The sequence below is a fragment of the Aquarana catesbeiana genome, linkage group LG06 (genome assembly GCF_042186555.1).
Source record: "Aquarana catesbeiana isolate 2022-GZ linkage group LG06, ASM4218655v1, whole genome shotgun sequence".
Taxonomy (NCBI): Eukaryota; Metazoa; Chordata; class Amphibia; order Anura; family Ranidae; genus Aquarana; species Aquarana catesbeiana.
Window position 1 is genome coordinate 346,529,758 of NC_133329.1, and position 21,748 is coordinate 346,551,505.

Sequence of the window (21,748 nt, forward strand, 5' to 3'; positions counted from 1 at the left end):
GCTGAGATTTCCAACCCCACTAGACCTTCAGTCCTCTCTGAGACCTGCAGTGAGAGGAATGAAGGTGTAGAATTAGGTGTGTCACAGCCAAGTACTTGTGGGCAATCTGCTTTTGGTACACCGACGTCAGATTGTACCAGGCAAATTTCCCTGCCCCAGCTGCTGCACCGCCGAAAGAAGTTTGCTCCCAGCCATCCACATGCCCAGCGGTTGAATGCTAGCTTGGCAAAATTGCTAGCACTTCAACTGCTGCCTTTTCAGTTGGTAGACTCTGCCCCCTTCCGTGAGTTTGTGGAATGTGCGGTTCCTCAGTGGCAGGTACCCAAACGCCACTTTTTCTCACGGAAGGCGATTCCGGCTCTCTACCGGCATGTGGAAGGCAATGTCCATGCCTCGCTGGACAGGGCGGTCAGCGGTAAGGTGCATATTACCGCTGACTCATGGTCCAGCAGGCATGGACAGGGACGTTACCTAAGTTTCACGGCGCATTGGGTGACTCTGCTGGCAGCTGGGAAGGATGCAGGACAAGGTGCAGTAGTGTTGGAGGTTGTTCTGCCACCACGCCTCCAAAATGCTGATTGTGACACACCTCTCTCCTCCACCCCCTCCTCTTCTTCTTCCTCCATGGCCTCTTCCTCGGAACCAGCGGTGCTCCGTAGGCGTTCAAGGGGCTACGCAAGTACGCAGGCCAAAAGATGCCATGCGGTGCTTGAGCTGGTGTGCTTGGGGGACAGGAGCCACACTGGGGCAGAGGTTCTGTCAGCTCTGCAGGGGCAGGTTCAGAGGTGGTTGACGCCACGCCAACTTAAGGCAGGAATGGTGGTTTGCGACAATGGCACCAACCTCCTCTCTGCCCTCCGACAGGGACAAATGACCCATGTGCCCTGTTTGGCTCACGTCCTTAACTTGGTGGTGCAGCGGTTCTTGGGCAGGTACCCGGGCTTACAGGATGTCCTGAGGCAGGCCAGGAAAGTCTGTGTGCATTTCCGCCGGTCATATAATGCCAGTGCTCGGCTGACGGACCTCCAAAAGGAGTTTAACCTGCCCAAGAACCGCCTAATCTGTGACATGCCCACCAGGTGGAACTCAACGTTGGCCATGCTGCAGCGGCTGCACACGCAGCAGAGGGCCATCAATGAGTACCTGTGCGACTATGGCACCAGGACAGGGTCAGGGGAGCTTGGTTTTTTTTCCCCACGCCAGTGGGCCATGATCAGGGATGCATGCACTGTCCTGTCACCATTCGAGGAGGCCACGAGGATGGTGAGCAGTGACAGTGCATGCATCAGTGACACTGTCCCCCTTGTCCACCTGTTGGAGCACACGCTGCGTGGAATAATGGACAGGGCACTTGAGGCAGAACAGAGGCAGGAAGAGGAGGACTTCCTTAGCTCTCAAGGCCCCCTTTATCCAGACAGTGTTCCTGCGTGCCCGCCGATCACACAGGAAGAGGACGAGGAGGAAGAGGAGGAGGAGGAAGATTGTGTCAGTATGGAGGTGGAGCCTGGCACTCAGCATCAGCAGCAGTCTTTAAGGGATCAGTCCCAAGAAACACATGGACTTGTACGTGGCTGGGAGGAGGTGGCTGCGGACCATGTCGTTCTTAGTGACCCAGAGGACTCCGGACCGAATGCCTCAGCAAACCTACGCTGCATGGCCTCCCTGATCCTGCAAAGCCTGCGTAAGGATCCTCGTATTCGTGGTATCAAGGAGAAGGACCAATACTGGCTGGCAACCCTCCTTGATCCACGTTACAAGGGTAAGGTTGCGGACCTTATCTTGCCATCGCAGAGGGAGCAGAGGATGAAACATCTTCGGGAGGCCTTGCAGAAAGGTCTGTGCAACGCGTTCCCAGAGACTGGGAGGTTACAAACTCCTGTTTCTGGACAACGTGTTGCTGAGGCTTCGGTCAGTCAAAGAAGGAGCGGTGGAGAAGGTGGCCGTCTGACCGATGCGTTCAGACAATTTTTTGGTCCGCAGCCCCAAGGTATGATCGGTTCCAGCAACCATCGCCAGCGTCTGTTTTACATGGTGCAGGAATACCTAGGGGCAAGATCAGACTTGGACACCTTTCCCACCGAAAATCCTCTGGGTTACTGGGTCTTGAGGATGGATCACTGGCCAGAGCTTGCACAGTATGCAATTGAGCTACTGGCCTGTCCTGCATCCAGCGTTCTTTCGGAACGCACATTCAGTGCTGCTGGAGGCGTGGTAACCGATCACAGGGTGCGTCTGTCCACCGACTCGGTCGATCGGCTGACCTTCATAAAAATGAATGAGTCTTGGATCACCACCAGCTACCAAGCACCTGATGCTGATGTAACCGAATAATTTTTTTTGAAATCTCAGATCCCTTCAAAGACTGCCTATGCTGATGCTGAGTGACTATCCCTGAGTAATTATCCTCTTCCTCCTCAATCATCACGCTGATAGCTTGTAAGAACATTTTTGGTTCTGGGCGCCACCACCAGTGCCTAAGGCACAATTTTTCAGCCCCTGTTTAACAGGGGCGTGTAATTACAATTTTTGATGTAATACTTTGCAGCAGGGCTCGTTCCTGCATTCCAACTAGAGTGTCTGTGAGGGGTTGCAGTGTTGTGGCACCAGCACCAGTGCCTAGGGCCCAATTTTTCTGCCCCTGTCTAACAGGGGCGTGTAATTACAATTTTTGATGCAATACTTTGCAGCAGGGCTCGTTCCTGCGTTCCAACTAGAGTGTCTGTGAGGGGTTGCAGTGTTGTGGCACCAGCACCAGTGCCTAAGGCCCAATTTTTCTGCCCCTGTCTAACAGGGGCGTGTAATTACAATTTTTGATGCAATACTTTGCAGCAGGGCTCGTTCCTGCGTTCCAACTAGAGTGTCTGTGAGGGGTTGCAGTGTTGTGGCACCAGCACCAGTGCCTAAGGCCCAATTTTTCTGCCCCTGTCTAACAGGGGCGTGTAATTACAATTTTTGAAGCAATAATTTGCAGCAGGGCTCGTTCCTGCGTTCCAACTAGAGTGTCTGTGAGGGGTTGCAGTGTTGTGGCACCAGCACCAGTGCCTAAGGCCTAATTTTTCAGCTCCTGTTCAACAGGGGCATGTAATTACAATTCTTGATCTAATATTTCACAGCAGGGCCCTGTGAGGGCTTACAGTGTTGTGGCCACAGCAACACCTAAGGCCCAAATTTCTGCTGAGTATATAGGGCAGGACCCTACTTTCAAACATCTAACTTACAAACGACTCCTACTTGCAAACGGAAGGAGACAACAGGAAGTGAGATGAAATCTACCCCTAGGAAGGGAAATTCTCTCCTGTAAGAGTTAATATGGGAAAACAATTTCTCCTTTCCACTGATGCTTTCCAATCCTTGTTCCACAAAAAAACCCAAATTTTCAAAAAACATTTTTCATTGGGACAAAAAAGTGAGGTGAAATCTTCTGAAGAGGAGGAAAGACAGCAAAACAAATGTCACAGGGGTGATAACCCTTCCCTATGTTTTCCAAAAAGCTTAGAAAAGATTTTTTGGCTGGAGCTAAACACGTTAAAAATGTTCAAAATTACAAACAGATTCTACTTAACAACAAACCTACAGTCCCTGTCTTGTTTGCACCGCCTGTATACTGCTGTTCAGAGTATATAGGGCCTGGTGGCCCCACACCTTTCCTTATTTTAATTTGGGTGCGGGGTTCCCCTTAATATCCATACAAGACCCAAAGGGCCTGGTAATGGACTGGGGGGTACCCATGCCGTTTGTCTCACTGATTTTCATCCATATTGCCATGACCCGACATGACATTAAACCCGCAAGCAGTTTTAAATGAGATTTTTTCCTTTAAAAATGACATTTGGTGCAGGGACTGTTCTAAACATGGGAAACACGCGTCACTTTACAGGCATACTATAGACACCCCCCAGGTACGATATTTAAAGGAATATTTCACTTTTTTTTTTTTACTTTAAGCATCATTAAAATCACTGCTCCCGAAAAAACGGCCGTTTTTAAAAGTTTTTTTTGCATTGATACATGTCCCCTGGGGTAGGACCCGGGTCCCCAAACCCTTTTTAGGACAATACCATGCAAATTAGCCTTTAAAATGAGCACTTTTGATTTCGAACGTTCGAGTCCCATAGACGTCAATGGGGTTCTAACGTTCGTGCGAACTTTCGGTCCGTTCGCGGGTTCTGGTGCGAACCGAACCGGGGGGTGTTCGGCTCATCCCTACTCCCCACTGCCGGCAGCACTCATACAGCCCCAGACCATGACACTCCCACCACAAGGCTTGACCGTAGGCAAGACACACTTGTCTTTGTACTCCTCACCTGGTTGCCGCAACATACTCTTGAGACCATCTGAACCAAATAAGTTTATCTTGGTCTCATCAGACCACAGGACATGGTTCCAGTAATCCACCTCCTTAGTCTGCTTGTCTTCAGCAAACTGTTTGCAGGCTTTCTTGTGCATCATCTTTAGAAGAGACTTCCTTTAGAGCCCTTGCACACTGGGGCGGTTTGCAGGCGCTATTGCGCTAATAATAGCGCCTGCAAACCGCCCCAAAAGTGCCGCTGCATGTATTCCAGTGTGAAAGCCCCGAGGGCTTGCACACTGGAGCGATGCGCTGGCAGGACGGTAAAAAAAGTCCTGCCAGCAGCATCTTTGGAGCGGTGAAGGAGCGGTGTGTATACCGCTCCTTTACCGCTCCTGCCCATTGAAATCAATGGGACGGCGCGGCTATACCGCCGGCAAAGCGCCTCTGCAGAGGCGCTTTGCGGTGGTATTTAACCCTTTCTCGGCCGCTAGCGGGGGGTAAAACCGCCCCGCTAGCGGTCGCATACCGACGGTAAAACGCCGCTAATAATAGCGGCGTTTTACCGCCGACGCCGCCCCCGCCCCAGTGTGCAAGGGCTCTTAGGGATGACAGCCATGCAGACCAATTTAATGCAGTGTGCGGCATAAGGTCTGAGCACTGACAGGCTGACCCTCACCCCTTCAACCTCTGCACCAACACTGGCAGCACTCATACATCTATTTACCAAAGACAACCTCTGGATATGACGCTGAGCATGTGCACTCAACTTCTTTGGTCGACCATGGTAAGGCCTGTTCTGAGTAGAACCTGTCCTGTTAAACCGCTGTATGGTCTTGGCCTCCATGCTGCAGCTCAGTTTCAGGGTCTTGGCAATCTTCTTATAGCCTAGGCCATCTTTATGTAGAGATAAGTTGTATGCTGTGATTGATCACAGAGATCACATGGTACCGGCATTGGGCTGTGTCCAACGGCGCGTTTCGGGAAAACTTCATATGACGTCGACCCGCATTGACGAAAGTCCCGCCCAGCCGCCATTTTGCTATAGGAAGTGCTTAAAGTTGAACTACAGTGCATCTGAAAACCACAAATCAAAAACTCTATTTAATTCATTTTTAATATTCAAAGAAAACTTCCCTATCCATCCATGTCTCTGTGCTTTATTTTGCTGAGAAATCACTTTCATTCTATGCTTTGAGAAACCACATTTCTGGCTATGGCTGAGAAAGGGCAGATAATTCATGTAGAATTTACTTCCTGCAATCTCTCTGCCCTTAACTCAGGCATGCAGGCAGGAAGGTGTGATTAGCAGAGAAAACCCCTCCTCCCCCCCTGAAGACTCCTGGGATGTATGACATCATTGACCTAGGCCAGAAACCAGGAAGTAACAGAAGAAATGTAAAAAAAAAAATGAAAACAAGTAAATATGATAAACTTTCTATTTGCTAATGCTAGCTGATAAAACCTAGTCTATGTTAATTGAGACAGTGGAGTTCTGCTTTAAATGGTGATGCAGCACACACAAAACTGAAATATTCATTTTTGTGTGGAGTTGGCCTTTAACTAAACTGTAATAGAATGTTGGGAAAAGTGGTAAGGTTTTCAATGATACATTAGTTTAATAATAACTCTGTTTCATAGAGTCTATGTGCGTGATATGTAATATTAAGTGCATAAAGCATGTATAGTGGCCTATTAAAAATAGAGGCGCTGCAGCCGCTTTCACTCAAAGTGTAGGTGAAACAATTTGCAGAGGCAAAAGAATGTGTGCTATAATAATTGTACAAGATAGAACATTGATAGGACAGGAACTGAGAATTATTCCTGCTGTTCTGTTTCCCAGGAGAGAAGCAAAAGACAGAGCCTGAAACAGACTGTTGCTTTAATCTGACTTAATTAAAGGATGGAATGTGAAGTTGAACAGCTGCACAAATGTTCTCTTTTTCGTCATTTGTACATATATGAAGGTTCTTGAAATACAATTTTGTCATTAGAAAAAAATCAGAGGTAAAATCAGAGTAGCGGAAATATAATGGTATTTACAAAAGTGGGAACACAATTATCCTCCTGGTGTGAAGCAGAAATCTATTATAATTCTCTGTGCCTCCGCTTAATAACATAATAACCTGACGTAGTTCAGAGAACTGCAAGGACACAGAAATGAGTGGGAGATGATCATCTAGCTCAGGGGATTCCAAACTTTCTAAACACAGGGCCATTTTACTTTCCTTAAAACTTCAGGGGCTGGACTGTGGCCAGTGGGAGAAGAAAATGTTCTGGTGTCAGTGGGAGTAAATAATGCCCCATCATTGATATTAGGGGGAGTAATAGTGTCCCATCTTTCCTATCAATGGGAAGAATAATGCCCCATCATTGTTATCAGTGGGAGGAATAGTGCCCCATCATTGTTATCAGTGGGAGGAATAGTGCCCCATCATTGGTGTCAGTGGGAGGAATACTGTCCCATCATTGGTGTCAGTGGAAGGAATACTGTCCCATCATTGGTGTCAGTGGAAGGAATACTGTCCCATCATTGCTAACAGTGGGATGTATAGTGTCACATCATTGCTGTTAGTGGGAAGAATAGTGCTCCAACATTGGTGTCAATGGTAGGCATAGTTACATAGTTACATAATTAGTCAGGTTGAAAAAAGTCCATCTAGTAAAAAAAAAAAAAAAAAAACATACAATCCCATATACACAATCCTTCACCCACAGTTGATCCAGAGGAAGGCGAAAAACCCCAGCAAAGCATAATCCAATTTGCTACAGCAGGGGAAAAAAATCCTTCCTGATCCCCCGAGAGGCAATCGGATTTTCCCTGGATCAACTTTACCTATAAATGTTTGTACCCAGTTATATTAGGTACATTTAGGAAATAATATAGTTCTTTTTTAAAGCAATCTACTGAGCTTGCCAGAACCCCCTCTGGAGGGAGTCTATTCCACATTTTCACAGCCCTTAATGAACCCCTTAGGTGTGCCCAGCTTATTGCATTAGGGTATGCACCCCAAAACTCAAACACACATGCGTGTATGTGTGTGTATATATATATATATATATATATATATATATATATATATATATATATGTATACAGTATCTCACAAAAGTAAGTACACCCCATCACATTTTTGTAAATATTTTATTCTATCTTTTCATGTGACAACACTGAAGAAATGACACTTTACTACAATGTAAAGTAGTGAGTGTACAGCTTGTATGACAGTGTAAATTTGCTGTCCCCTCAAAATCACTCAACACACAGCCATTAATGTCTAAACCACTGGCAACAAAAGTGAGTACACCCCTAAGTGAAGATCTTCAAATTGGACCCAAAGTGCCATTATTTTGTGTGGCCACCATTATTTTCCAGCACTGCCTTAACCCTCTTGGGTATGGAGTTCACCAGAGCTTCACAGGTTGCCACTGGAGTCTTCTTCCACTCCTCCATGATGACATCACAGAGCTGGTGGATGTTAGAGACCTTGTGCTCCTCCACCTTCCGTTTGAGGATGCCCCACAGATGCTCAATAGGGTTTAGGTCTGGAGACATGCTTGGTCAGTAATATGGCACAAAAAAGAGAAAAGGGAGCCTTGGCTGCATTGGCTGCCAGCGTGTCGTTGGTGGACACCCACTATCACATTGGAGTATTTATACTCCCTCCAGCTCATTCCTAGCCCCCACACGGTTGTCACCCCCATGGCCTCTGTGCACCTCTGGACCTACATTGCTTACACTCCTTTTTCCAGGTAACCTTTTTGGCTTCCCCCACACACTTTCTCCCTTTTCTCTTTTTTGTGCCATATTTCCCCCTTATCATCTTGCACTGATCCCACAATCTGTTATTATTCCCTGTCACTGACCGTTACCTGCACTAGTATATTTTTCCTACCAGTCAACCACTATATATTTCCACGGTTTATTTATATCTACCATATATCCCTTCCTCTTATAGATGGCTACCACGTGGATTACACCCATTTTGAAACTCATGGGGTTGCATCCCTGGGGATTAGTGTCTGTTACTCGACTTCTATCATTGTGTTCTGGGTCAGTCCACCTCAGCTCCCAGGGGCTGATGTTTCTTCGGTCGGCCCCCAGCCCTCCATGCCTATGCCCAAACTCATAGGATTACTTGTAAGTAGTTCTGGGAAATCGGGTTATAAAACCCCCCCTTTTCCCCCCCTCCTCTCCCTCTACATAGACCTATTATATACCGTATTTATCGGCGTATAACACGCACAGGCGTATAACACGCACATTCATTTTAAGAGGGAAGTTTCAGGAAAAAAACTTAAATTTTTAATAAGGAACTATGAAGCAAAATAAGGGTCAGTGCCCATCTGCAGCCTCACCAATGCCATCAATGCAGCCTGATCAATGCCCATCTGCAGCCTCACAAGTGCCATCAATGCAGCCTCATTAGTCTACATCAATGCAGCCTCACCATTGCCATCAATGTAGCAGCCTTGCCATTGCCATCAATGCAGCAGCCTCACCACTGCCATCAATGCAGCCTGATCGATGCCCATCTGCAGCCTAGAGAGGACAATGAGGGGGGCGAGACAAACGCCGACAGATTACATACAGTGAGAATCTCCTATGATAGACAGAACAGTGACCCAATGGCGGCCCAGGAGACGGGACTTTCTATTACAGAGGCCGCCAAGTAAACAGGAGATTCTCACTGTATTTAATCTGACGGCGCTTATCCCACCCCCCTCCCTGTCCCCTCAGAAGCAGCTAAAATTGAAGTATTGGCGTATAACACGCACATGCTATTTGCACCTGATTTTCATGGTGAAAAAGTGAGTGTTATACGCCAATAAATACAGTAATTTCTTTCAACATATATGTTTTTATTATTTATAGACACCTACCTCATACCTGCTCCTGAAGATTGACAGTCGCCACGAAACGCGTTGAGCCAAAAATGCCCTTTCGTCTATACTATATTATTACCATTTTACTACCTTATACACCAACTGGACTGTACCAACTAATTATGGCTATAACTATTTATCATGGAGACACGCTTCAGTGAATTTGGTTATCTACAATGTTTACAGTATGAACCAATTATGTTGCCTTACTATAGGATTGTGAGCCAATAGTTGCCCCCTTATGTCTACAATTGCATAATTACCTTACCTTAAATATCAATTGGATTTTACCAATTAACCAAGATTACAATCAATTATCATAGAGCCTTGCCTTTTTATGAATTTGTTTTCTACAGTATTTACAGTATGAACCAATCATGTTATTAATTGTATTTCTGTTTTATCATATGTACAATTGGAGACTTGCCTCTAATGAATTTGGGTTTTTATATGATCTAGTATGAATCATGTTATGATTTTTACTTCTGTCATCATTTATATACCATTAAACCATTTAATGCCAATTGATGCCATGTGATGCTTCTATTCAACGTTTTTGGATCTATTAAATTTTGGGTACCTGCCATATTCATTGTTATTGTGTTATCTCCTGGGGTGCATGTTTCATTTAAAGTCCCACCTTTTTTTCTTTTTTTTTTGTTCAAATTATTGGGGATGGAGGCGCTTGGCTCTAAAGTCCCACCCTGTTGCTCTGTTTTTAAACTTTGATCCTTTGAAGTCTATGAAAACCAAAAACACAACCTTCTGGTCCCTGGCCCTTTCCATAAAATGAACAGATGTGAACTTGGCCCATAGGAAACCATGTGGACTGTAGTGTGTTTCTGCAAAACTGAAAACACACTAAAGATGCATAGATATGAGCCAGGCCTAAAGTGGCTTTACATGCACAATTTTTTTGTATAGATCACTAGCTGACAGGTTCTTGCATCTACACAAGCGATGCTGGGACACGGTATTCTGACGGGGGGACTCTCCACTGACAAAATACACTGATTAGTGCTGTAGACGATTGGCTGCAAGCCACTAATTGAACTAGGTTCTGTCTAACAGGGAGGGCTACACCAAACTGAAATTTAGGCCATGCCTGCTCAACTTGACTTGCTCCAGCAGGCCCCTCCACTACTGCGACTTGTCCCCTCAACTTTTAGACCCCTTTCACACTGGGTTGCGTGTATGTGTTAGCAATAAAGCACCGCTTTATCACTGTTTAAGCGGCGCTTTTCGGCTACTAGTGGGTGCTTTTAACTCCCGCTAGCAGCTGAAGAAAGGGTTAAAACCGGCCGTGTTGCGGCGCTGCTGAAACGCTTTGCAGGTGCTTCGGCAGCGCTGCCCATTCATTCCAATGGGCATGGGGTGGTTTTGAAGTGCTTTATACATCGCTCCCAAACTGCCCCAAAGATGCTGCTTGCAGGACTTTTTCTAACGTCCTGCAAGAGCACCGCCCCGATGTGAAAGCACTCGGTTTTTCACACTGGGGAGGCATGGGAGGTGTTTTTCAGGCGCTATACAGGCACTATTTTTTGCGCTAAAACAACTGAAAATGCCTTCAGTGTGAAAGGGGTATGCATCGCATACTAGCACATTATGTGACACTTACTTGCAAACGAAGCCCTTCATTCGCACTAGAGACCGCATCCATCTTCTCCCAGTGAACAAAAGACGCCACTTGCCCCCAATTATAGCAGGCTATCGCAGTAAGCAGCATTGGAAGGCTACATAGGGTTTAAAACAAGGCCAAGCTAAACTTACCGACCGGCACGCAGACAAGTGATTAAACCTGGCCAACAGTATGCGTTGAAAACAGGGGTTTAGTCTGCACGCATTTGCAAATGCATGTGTAAGCTGCAGAGCCTCGTCAAGGCACCCTAGTATCTGTGGTATCTAACACTAACTTATGAGTGTCCCCACAGTGGAGGCACATGCATTCTAATGGATAGGTGAGAGCAGGTGGACTGAAGGGGAGCCCACTCCTTCTTAAAGGTACAGGGTCAAACTGAACACCCAGCAAATAGCACAATGGCTGCAAAGGTGTCAGTGCGTTGCCTTATTCTAGGCTCCAGGTCATTTGTGTACAGCATTAGCCCACAGTTGCAGCTGATGATGTGATAGAATCTAGTTGATTGACTGGCTGCATCTTAGTTTAGGCTTAGGGTCTATTTACACCAGCACTGCGCTAATGTGCACTGCCCTGCGCTGAAAAATGTAGAACATGTACTCTTTTTTTTTTCAGCACAACACGCATAAATGCATGTAACCGCAACACACATAAACGTTACGCAATAGTCAAAACGGTAAGTTAAGGTTTTCTTTACAAATAAAGCTTAGTGCAGTAAAAAAAAAAAAAAAGTGTTGCAGTGCATTTAAAAACACAAAGCAACATGCAAATGCATGTCAACACACGTGCAGTTACGTGCGCTTCACACACTGTGTGATATGAATAGATCTTTAGACTGGCCATACACACATCAGATGACAATTCAAAGGAAGCTGCACCAGATTTTGGACTCTACAGTTTTAGTAAATCAACCCCTACGAGTCAGAAGTCTTCACTTTGAGATTTTCTAATTTGAAGACTTATTTCTATTACCAATTTATGACTTTTACAGACAGTTTAAACGTATACATTTTTTGATACAGTGTGATTTCCAAGCAAAATGTGTACATTGTAAAACACTACTGAAAAGTTGTCACTTGCACAATAAAAATACAAAGTTTGATACATTTTTGCAAGACTGTTTTTTTTTATTGTCGATTTTTTTGAGTTGTCCCGAGTTTTTTTGGCAAAGATTATTGGGGTAGAAATGCTGTTTATATTAACTTTATTTATTTGTTTTTGTTGCTATTCTAGGTTCATTGCTAAACCATGTGCCTTGGCTCTGAAAATACAAGCCAGTGGACCACAAAAGGCCCAGCACAACGCCATATTGGAAAAAGTCTTCACTGCAATTACAAAGGTAACGTGCTGCAAAGAAACCCCACCATAATAACCTGTGTTTAACAGTTAATGCAGGGCTACCATCAACAGGAATTCCTCTGACCATGTCGTCATCTTCCTTTCTCTCCAGAATACTGGCACTATACTGTATATGTTCAGGCATCATTAAAGTGGATGTAAACCCGATTCATGAAATTTGACCTATGCACATAAATCTGTAGTGTTTACTTATCCCTCTCCAAAGCTGAGTCCCATGTGTTTCTGCTGTTTCTCTGAGACGCAAGATAAAAACAGCTGAAAATGTGTATTGGGGAGAGTGATATAAAAAGATTAGCAGAGAGCTTGTCTTGTCTTGTCACAGCTCTGAAAGTATTTTCGTTCCTCTGCCTATGTGGAGGGGGGTGTGTGCCTTTCTTCCAATCAGCTGTCTCCCAGTGTAAGCCAAGACTCCACTCCTACAACTGAATGAGGAAGTGAAAATTCTAACCCGATGTTAGAATTCTAAAGAATAGAGCAAATTAAGGAGAGCAGATACATATGTAAATCCTATGTAGGGAGATTTATTTCATCTCTGTGTATCATCTGAGGCTGTTTACTTCACTGGGTATATGTGAGGGTTTACATCCACTTTAAGGGTCAGTAAACAACCACAGAATCATTTTTCAAATGCTGTTTTAATATCGGTTTTTACTTACATATGGTTCTAAGGCCCTGTTCACATCCAATGTTATGGGATCTTGGGCAAAATCACTGCGATTCTGCCCTCGCTCCCAAATCGCTCTTCAATCATGGCAAAACACACCACTCGCATTTGGGTGCCATTCATTTGTAATGGCACTTAAACGCGGTGAGGCTTGGCTGTGAAGCTTGTCACCCAAAAGAAGCTCCTGCCCCATTTTGGGTGGCAAGTTTCATGTGTTGCGGTTTGGCATAATTGCTACACAATTTGACGTGTAAGAATCATGGCAAAACTGCAGGTGACATTGAAATTGAATGGCTCCTGAACACACGTGGTGCATTTTGCCATTATTGCAGTGCAATTTGAGATCCCAAAACGCCAGAAGTGAACGGGGCCTGCTGGCCACAGGTGCATCAGAATTAAACTGGTTCAATAGGGACCGACTGAATTACGATCCATTTGTAGCCACTGTGGTTAAACATAAATTGATCTACTGATTGACCTTATTTTCAGTAATCCTGGTGGGTATATTCTTGCTCGATCAGCACTGCAGGCAATAGGCTGCAGCACTGATCTGTGTATTCTGATGACGGGAGAGTGTCACCGCCGACACAGCGTGGAGCATTCATGAATTCACATGTCTGCTGTAGTCCTTCAGTCTGTGAGCAGCCAGTGAAAAATCCATTCTGAAGCCAGATTCACATTTTGCCCAGTGGAAACATGCATTTCTGTTCACTTTTTTTCCAACGTTTTTCATGCAAGTGATGGGCTGCTCTACATACAACAAATGCACCAAAGAAGCTCCAGAACAAATTTGTGTTTTAGCCAGGGCTGGGACAAGGTCATCTAGAGCCCAGGGCGAACATGCCAAACCGTGACCCCCCTCAAGATATATGAGTATTATGTATCAGCAAACCCCCCCAAAAAAACAGAGCACTAATCTGCATGCTTACCCCCTAAACATAAATTCCCCATCCTCCCAGTGCTGGAAACCCCCCACCCAGCACAAATCTTTGCCCCCTCATGCCCCAAATCCCCCAGCACAAATGCCCCCGCCCCCAAATCACCCCTTCTAGCACAAATACTCTACCCCTAAAATTTTCCTACATATATACACCTTCTCTCTCCCACTCCAAATCCCCCCCAGAACAAATTCCCCCCAATCCCCACTCCTAGTACAAATCTCCTTCCCCCCAATCCTCCTCCCAACACAAATCCCCCAAAATCACCACTCTTAGCACCCCCCCCCCCAAATTCCCCCTCTCCCCCTCCTACAACAATACTTACCCTCTGCTGCCCAACAAATTCCCCCTTCCAGCACAAATCCCCTCATCCCTAATCTCCTTGTGGTTCCCCCCCATCTCACATGATACCACAGTGCCCAGGGCATCCATCCCTCCTGCCCATCCCTTGTCCCAGCCCTGGTTTTAGTGCATTTGGAGCACAACAAAATTCATGGCAAAACACACATCTGCTAACTGCATTTGGGACACCATTAACAATTAAAAACACCACAAGTGCAATGCGCATTTGTAGCGCTTTTCCAAAATGTGCACTAAAACACATGTTCCTGTGCGGTTTGTTGCGTGTTCAGGAAGCGTGAAGGTGTGCATGCAGCCTAACTACTTAGTCCCCCTGCTGCATTGCACACTTTGAGCAGCCAGGGTATAAATCCATCACATAACAAAAATCTATGGCTCTGCCCTTATCCCGTGACCAGACTGGGCACTAAACAGTTTTGATGGGGAAAATTACTAATGACTCAAGAACAGCTTTCTAATAAAACAAAGCACAGTTTATTTTTAAACAAAAGTATTCTGTTGTATATTGTGACATGTTGGAAATGTATTCATGCAGATATGTGAAGCTACTGACAGGTTGTACTCTGTATGCATAAGCAGTATAATTCATCACACGCAGTCCTTTAGTCTTTCAAAGCGTAATGCAAAAAAGTGCAAAACCACTTCCCAACCAATCAGCATTAATCTCACTGAACAGCTCTGAACTGATAAAGGGTCTGTTGGCTTTCTATGGGATACTGCATTTTTGTGTTGTAAATGCATTATGCTTAGGCTTAATAAATATACCGGCAGGTGTTGCAGTTATTTCAGTGTCTAATGCAGGGGCCCTCACACTTTCTAAATAAAGGGCCAGTTCACTGTCATTCAGATCATAAGTGGCATGGACTGTGGCCAGTAGGGATGAGCTTCGAGTTCGAGTCGAACTCATGTTCGACTCGAACATCAGCTGTTCGCCAGTTCACCGAACAGTGAACAATTTGGGGTGTTTGTGGCAAATTCGAAAGCCGCCGAACACCCTTTAAAAGTCTATGGGAGAAATCAAAAGTGCTCATTTTAAAGGCTTATATGCATGGTATTGTCATAAAAAGTGTATGGGGACCTGGGTCCTGCCTCAGGGGACATGTATCAATGCAAAAAGAAGTTTTAAAATCGGCTGTTTTTTCGGGAGCAGTGATTTTAATGCTTAAAGTGAAACAGTAAAAGTGTAATATTTCTTTAAATTTCATACCTGGGGGTGTCTATAGTATGCCTGTAAAGGGGCGCATGTTTCCTGTGTTTAGAACAGTCTGACAGCAAAATGACATTTCAAAGGAAAAAAAGTAATTTAAAACTACTCGCGGCTATAATGAATTCCGACAATACACATAAAAGTTCATTGATGAAAACGGCATGGGATTTCCCCACAGGGGAACCCCAAACCAAAATTTAAAAAAAATGCGTGGGGGTCCCCCTAAATTCCATGCCAGGCCCTTCAGGTCTGGTATGGATATTAAGGGGAACCCCACGCCAAAATTAAAAAAAAAATGGCGTGGGGGTCCCGCTCAAAATCCATACCAGACCCTTCAGGTCTGGTATGGATTTTAAGGGGAATGCCGCTCCAAAATTTTTAAAGAAATGGCGTGGGGTCCCCTCAAAAATCCATACCAGACCCTTATCCAAGCACGCAACCTGGCAGGCCGCAGAAAAAGAGGGGGGACGAGAACCGTACCAGGCCACATGCCCTCAACATTGGGAGGGTGCTTTGAGGTAGCCCCCCAAAGCACCTTGTCCCCATGTTGATGGGGAGAAGGGCCTCATCCCCACAACCCTTGCCCTTTAACAAGGGGACCCCCAGATCCCACCCCCCCGTGTGAATTGGTAATGGGGTAGAAATGTAACCCTACCATTTCACAAAGAAAGTGTCAAAAAGGTTAAAAAACACAAGAGACAGTTTTTGACAAGTCCTTTATTAATTTCTTCTTCTTTCGGCTTCTTCTTCCATCTTCTTTCTTCTGGGGTGTTTTCGGTGTTCTTCTTCTTCCTCCATCTTCTTCTTCAGCTTCTTCTTCTCCATCTTCTTCTTCCTCCGCTCTTCTCGTCCTGCATCTTCCTCCAGGCTTCTTCTCCGCCCCAATCCCCCCTCCTAGTACAAATCTCCTTCCCCCATTCCTCCTCCCAACACAAATCCCCCAAAATCACCACTCTTAGCACCACCCCCACCCGGTGACCCCGCCCCCCTCTGATAACACGGGGAAAGCCACAGGAAAGTCCCGTGAATTCCCTGTGAGTCCGAGGAGGGCGGGGTCACCAGGTGGCCCCGCCCTCCATTATATAAGAAGTGTCAGAAGAAGCGAAGCGTCACACAGCTGAAGACTCCCACTGAGGCGGATCATGTGGACGGAGCGGAGAAGAAGCCTGGAGGAAGAGGTGGGACGAGAAGAGCGGAGGAAGAAGAAGATGGAGACGAAGAAGATGAAGAAGAAGATGGAGGAAGAACACCGAAAGAACACCAGAAGAAAGAAGATGGAAGAAGAAGCCGAAAGAAGAAGAAAGTAATAATGGACCTGTCAAAAACCGTCTCTTGTGTTTTTTAACCTTTTTGACACTTTTTTGTAAAATGGTAGGGGTACCCCATTACCAATTTACACGGGGGGGTGGGATCTGGGGGTCCCCTTATTAAAGGGGGCTTCCAGATTCCGATAAGCCCCCCGCCCGCACACACCCACAACCACCGGGAAAGGGTTGTGGGGATGGGGCCCTTCTCCCCATCAACATGGGGACAAGGTGCTTTGGGGGGCTACCTCAAAGCACCCTCCCAATGTTGAGGGCATGTGGCCTGGTACGGTTCGGGAGGGGTGTGGGCACTCCCTCGCCCCCCTCTTTTCCTGCGGCCTGCCAGGTTGCGTGCTCGGATAAGGGTCTGGTATGGATTTTTGGGGGGACCCCACGCCATTTTTCTTTAATTTTGATGCGGGGTTGTCTGGTATGGATTTTGAGGGGGACCCCACGCCATTTTTTTTTAAATTTTGGTGCTGGGTTCCCCTTAATATCCATACCAGACCTGAAGGGCCTGGTATGGAATTTAGGGGGACCCCCACACCATTTTAAAAAAAAAATTTGGTTCGGGGTTCCCCTGTGGGGAAATCCCATGCCGTTTTTATGAATGAACTTTTAAAATTAGTTTTAAATTACTTTTTTTTCCTTTGAAATGTCATTTTGCTGTCAGACTAAATACAGGAAACATGCGCCCCTTTACAGGCATACTATAGACACCCCCAGGTACGAAATTAAAAGGAATATTACACTTTTATTGTTTCACTTTAAGCATTATTAAATCACTGCTCTCAAAAAAACGTCTGTTTTTAAAACTTCTTTTTGCATTGATACATGTCCTCTGGGGCAGGACCCAGGTCCCCAAACACTTTTATGACAATAACTTGCATATAAGCCTTTAAAATTAGCACTTTTGATTATTCATGTTCGTGTCCCATAGACTTTAATGGTGTTCGTGTGTTCAAACTAATTTTTTGCCTGTTCGCATGTTCTGATGCAAACGGAACCAGGGGTTGTTCAGCTCATCCCTAGTGGCCAGTAGAAGTAGAAAATTCACCCAAACACACCAATCAGCCATAACTTTATGACCAGTGATGGGTTAAGTGAATAACATTTATTATTTCATTACAATGGCATCTGAAAGTGTGTGGGATATATTAGGCAGCAAGTAAACATGTTGTCCATGAAGTTGATATGCTGAAAGCAGAAAAATGGGCATCACAGTTTGTTATATATGGGGCCCAGGCTGACCCGTGTCCACAGTCAAAAGCACCTACAAATGGCATGTGAGCATCAGAACTGGACCACAAAGCGATGGAGGATGATGGTCTGGTCTGATGAAATACAATTTCTTTTACATCATCATGTGGATGGCTGGGTACATGCGTGTTGCTTACATAGAGAAGAGATGGTAACAGGAGGCAGTTTGGAAGAAAGAACACCAGCGGAGGCAGTGTGATATTTTGGGCAATGTTCTGCTTGGGTCCTGCCATTTATGTGGATGCTACTTGACTTGTACGACCTGCCTAAACATTGTTACTGACTAAGTACACCCCTTCATGGAATCAGGATTCGCTGATGGCAGTGGCTCCTTTCAGCAGGGTAATGGGGAACACAACAATGAGTTAGGAATGTTGACTTGGCCTCCACATTCTCCACATCTTAATCCAGTTGGGCACCTGTGGGATGTCACTTTAAAAGAATCATCGGGATATTGAAGAATCACAGCACCTTATAAACTTTTATTGCAATGTTTTGTCATTTGTTATAACAGATGTTATTGATTATATGGTAGATATTGTAGATTCACTTTTATGATGATTCTATATACTTCATTGAGTACAGACAGCGCAGGAACTTCTCACACTAATTATTAAAGGAGTATACACCTTTTTCTTGCAGTCAAAATTTGATTTAATTTAGATTTATTTAACCTCCCTGGCGGTTTTCCCGAGTGTGGCTCGGGGTTAAATTTCAGTACAATTAGCGGTAACCCTGAGCCACACTCGGGATTGCATTGCAGGATCCTGGTACAGGCTACTTACCTTGTCCCCAGGATCCTGCGATGTCCCCACGCTGTGTCCTCCGCCAGATGCCTCTGTGTGCCGGGCTCTGTTCCCTGCGAGCGTTGCAATGCACAGGGGCGGAGCCCGGCAGCAAATTTAAAAAATTTAAAATTCATAACACATACAGTACAATGTAACCTTACAGATTACATTACTGTATGAAATCATTTCACATCCCTTTTGTCTCTAGTGGTTTGTCCAATGCCCTGCATTCAGTTTTATATTATATATACTGTTCTTTCTGCCTGGAAATGAGATTGTCCATAGCAAATAAAAAGTGTCCCTTTACGTCAAAAGCAGTTTTAGACCAGCTAGAAAACAGTGATAGTAAATTAGAATACTTGAAGAATTGAGTGATAGTGAATCGTTGTGAAGTTCATTTTATCATTATTATATTATTTTAAAAAATTATTTATAGTTATTTATTATATTATAATTTATGATTTTGTGTTTCAAACTTTATCATACCCGGGGTGTCTACTAGACTCTTGTTTGGACAGATTTAAGTGTGTTATTGCTAAAAATTACAGGCCTACAATATACAACGCCAAATTTCTATGCAAAACAATTGTACCGCTTTGAGACGCAAAAATCTGACATAATCATACTGCCAGGGTGGCTTTGCACACAACAGCATGGGGATAATCATAGTATATGGGATGTGCTGGAAAAACAAGTCTGATCCATGGAGGCCCCACCTCACAAATTACAGGGCTTGAAGAATCTGTAACCGACGGCTTAGTGCCAGATACCACAGCATACCTTCAGAGGTCTAGTGGCATCCATCCATGCTTCAATGGGCCAGGGCTTCTTTGGGGGCAAAAGGGAGTTCTACTCAATATTAGGTGGGTAGTCATAAAGTTATGGCTGATTGCCGTAAGTAGTCATTGGGAGTAAACAATGCCCTAGGCTTGGTGGTCAATGGGAGTAAAACGTGTCCCAGGGTTGGTGACCAGTGACTGTAAAAAAAATGGCCTAGCGCCTGGGTTAGTAGGAGCAGGAATAGTGTCTGATTGTTGGTGTCAGTGGTAGGAATAGTGCCCCAACATTGGTGTCAATGGCAAGTATAGTGCCCTATAATTGGTATCAATGAGAGGAATAGTGCCCCATCATTAGCGTCAATGGGAGGAATAGTGCTCCATCATTGGTATCAGTGGAAGGAATAGTGCCCCATCATTGGTATCAGTGGGAGGAATAGTGCCCATCACAGGGCCATTTTACTGTCCTTCAAACTTTAGGGGGGCTGGACTGTGGCCAGTGGGAGAAGAAAATGTTCTGGTGTCAGTGGAAGTAAATAATGCCCCGTCACTGATATTAGGGGGAGTAACAATGTCCCATCTTTCATATCAGTGGGAAGAATAGTGCCCCATCATTGGTATCAGTGGGAGGAATAGTGCCCCATCATTGGTGTCAGTGAAAGGAATATTGCCCCATTGTTAATGCCAGTGGAACAAATAGTGCCCCATCATTGCTGTTGGTGAAGGGCCACATCTGGCTCATAGGCTGCAGTTTGGGGACCACTGGTCTAATGGCTATGGTCTCTTTGTTAAAGTGGAATTGAGACTTCATAATAAAGATATCAAGTGTGACCATAAAGCCTTTACATATTCTTTTCTTTGAAAGTAACATTTAGCTATATTATTTGCAACACTTTGTATTCTGGTGTATACTTCATGCTTTTTAAGCACTGAGATGATCTTCTGATATCAGTGAATACTTTTTAGTGCTTTTTGAACAATTGTTTTGCTGTTTACACTGCCTTACTGAATAAAGCTGATATTTAGACACAGAAATTAGATGGTACTTTTGTGATACCTGCTAATTTGTCACATTGGATTATAAAGTGAGATGTCTATAAAGCGCCGCATGGCTTGGTAGGCACCCTTGGGCCACCATTATCGTGAAAAGAAAAAGCCATCAGCTAGGTCAGAAACGTACGGATGATAGACAGTTGATTTAAATATGCTGTGCTTTTATTACAGCATCCAGATGAAAAAAGATTGGAAGGACTTTCAAAGCAGCTTGACTGGGATGTGCGCAGTATCCAACGATGGTTTAGACAGAGAAGGAATCAAGAAAAGCCAAGTACATTAACACGTTTCTGTGAGAGCATGTAAGTAGATGTTTTTCACTTGTAGTTTAACCACTTATAGACCGGAAGATTTTCCCCCTTCATGACCAGGCCATTTTTTGCAATACGGCACTGCCGCTGTCGCTTTAAATGACAATTGCGCAGTTGTGCGACGTTGTACCGAAAACAAAATTGACGGCTTTTTTTCCCACAAATAGAGTTTTCTTTTGGTGGTATTTGATCACCTCTGTGGTTTTTATTTTTTTCCGCTATAAACAAAAAAAGAGCGACAATTTTGAAAAACAAACAAACAATATTTTTTACTTTTTTCTATAATAAATATCCAAAAAAAAACCAAACGAATTTCTTCATCAGTTTAGGCCAATATGTATTCTTCTACATATTTTTGGTAAAAAAATTGCAATAAGCGTATGTTGGTTGGTTTGCGCAGAAGTTATAGCGTCTACAAAATAGGGGATAGTGTTATGATATTTTTATTATATATATTTTTTTTACTAGTAATGGCGGCGATCTGCGATTTTTAGCGGGACTGTGACATTGCGGCGGACAGATTTGACTTTTTTTTGGGACCATGGACATTTATACAGCAATCAGTGCTATAAAATGCCCTGATTACTGTGTAAATGTCACTGGCAGGGAAGGGGTTAACACTAGGGGGCGATCAAGGGATTAAATGTGTTCCCTGGGAGGTGTTTCTAACTGTGGGGGTACGGGACTGACTGGAAGAGGAGAGAGATCGCTGTTCCTAATCACTAGGCACAGCAGATCTCTCTCTCCTTCTCTGTCAGAACGGGGATCTGTCTGTTTACATTATTATTATTATTATACAGGATTTATATAGCGCCAACAGTTTACGTAGCGCTTTACAACTTGAGGGTAGCAGTACAAATACAATACACTTTGATACAGTAGGAATCAGAGGGCCCTGCTCCTTAGAGCTTAAAATCT

General features: G+C 44.6%; 1 protein-coding gene across 2 annotated transcripts in view; it reads left to right on the forward strand.

Moving 5' to 3' along the window:
* CERS6 (ceramide synthase 6) overlaps positions 1–21,748 on the forward strand; it is a 344,416-nt gene that overhangs the window by 110,340 nt on the left and 212,328 nt on the right. For both annotated transcript variants that reach the window (XM_073633995.1, XM_073633994.1), the window contains exons 2-3: positions 12,044–12,149; positions 20,691–20,821. In XM_073633995.1, the coding sequence (XP_073490096.1) occupies positions 12,044–12,149; positions 20,691–20,821 (237 nt within the window). The remainder of the gene's footprint in view (positions 1–12,043; positions 12,150–20,690; positions 20,822–21,748) is intronic.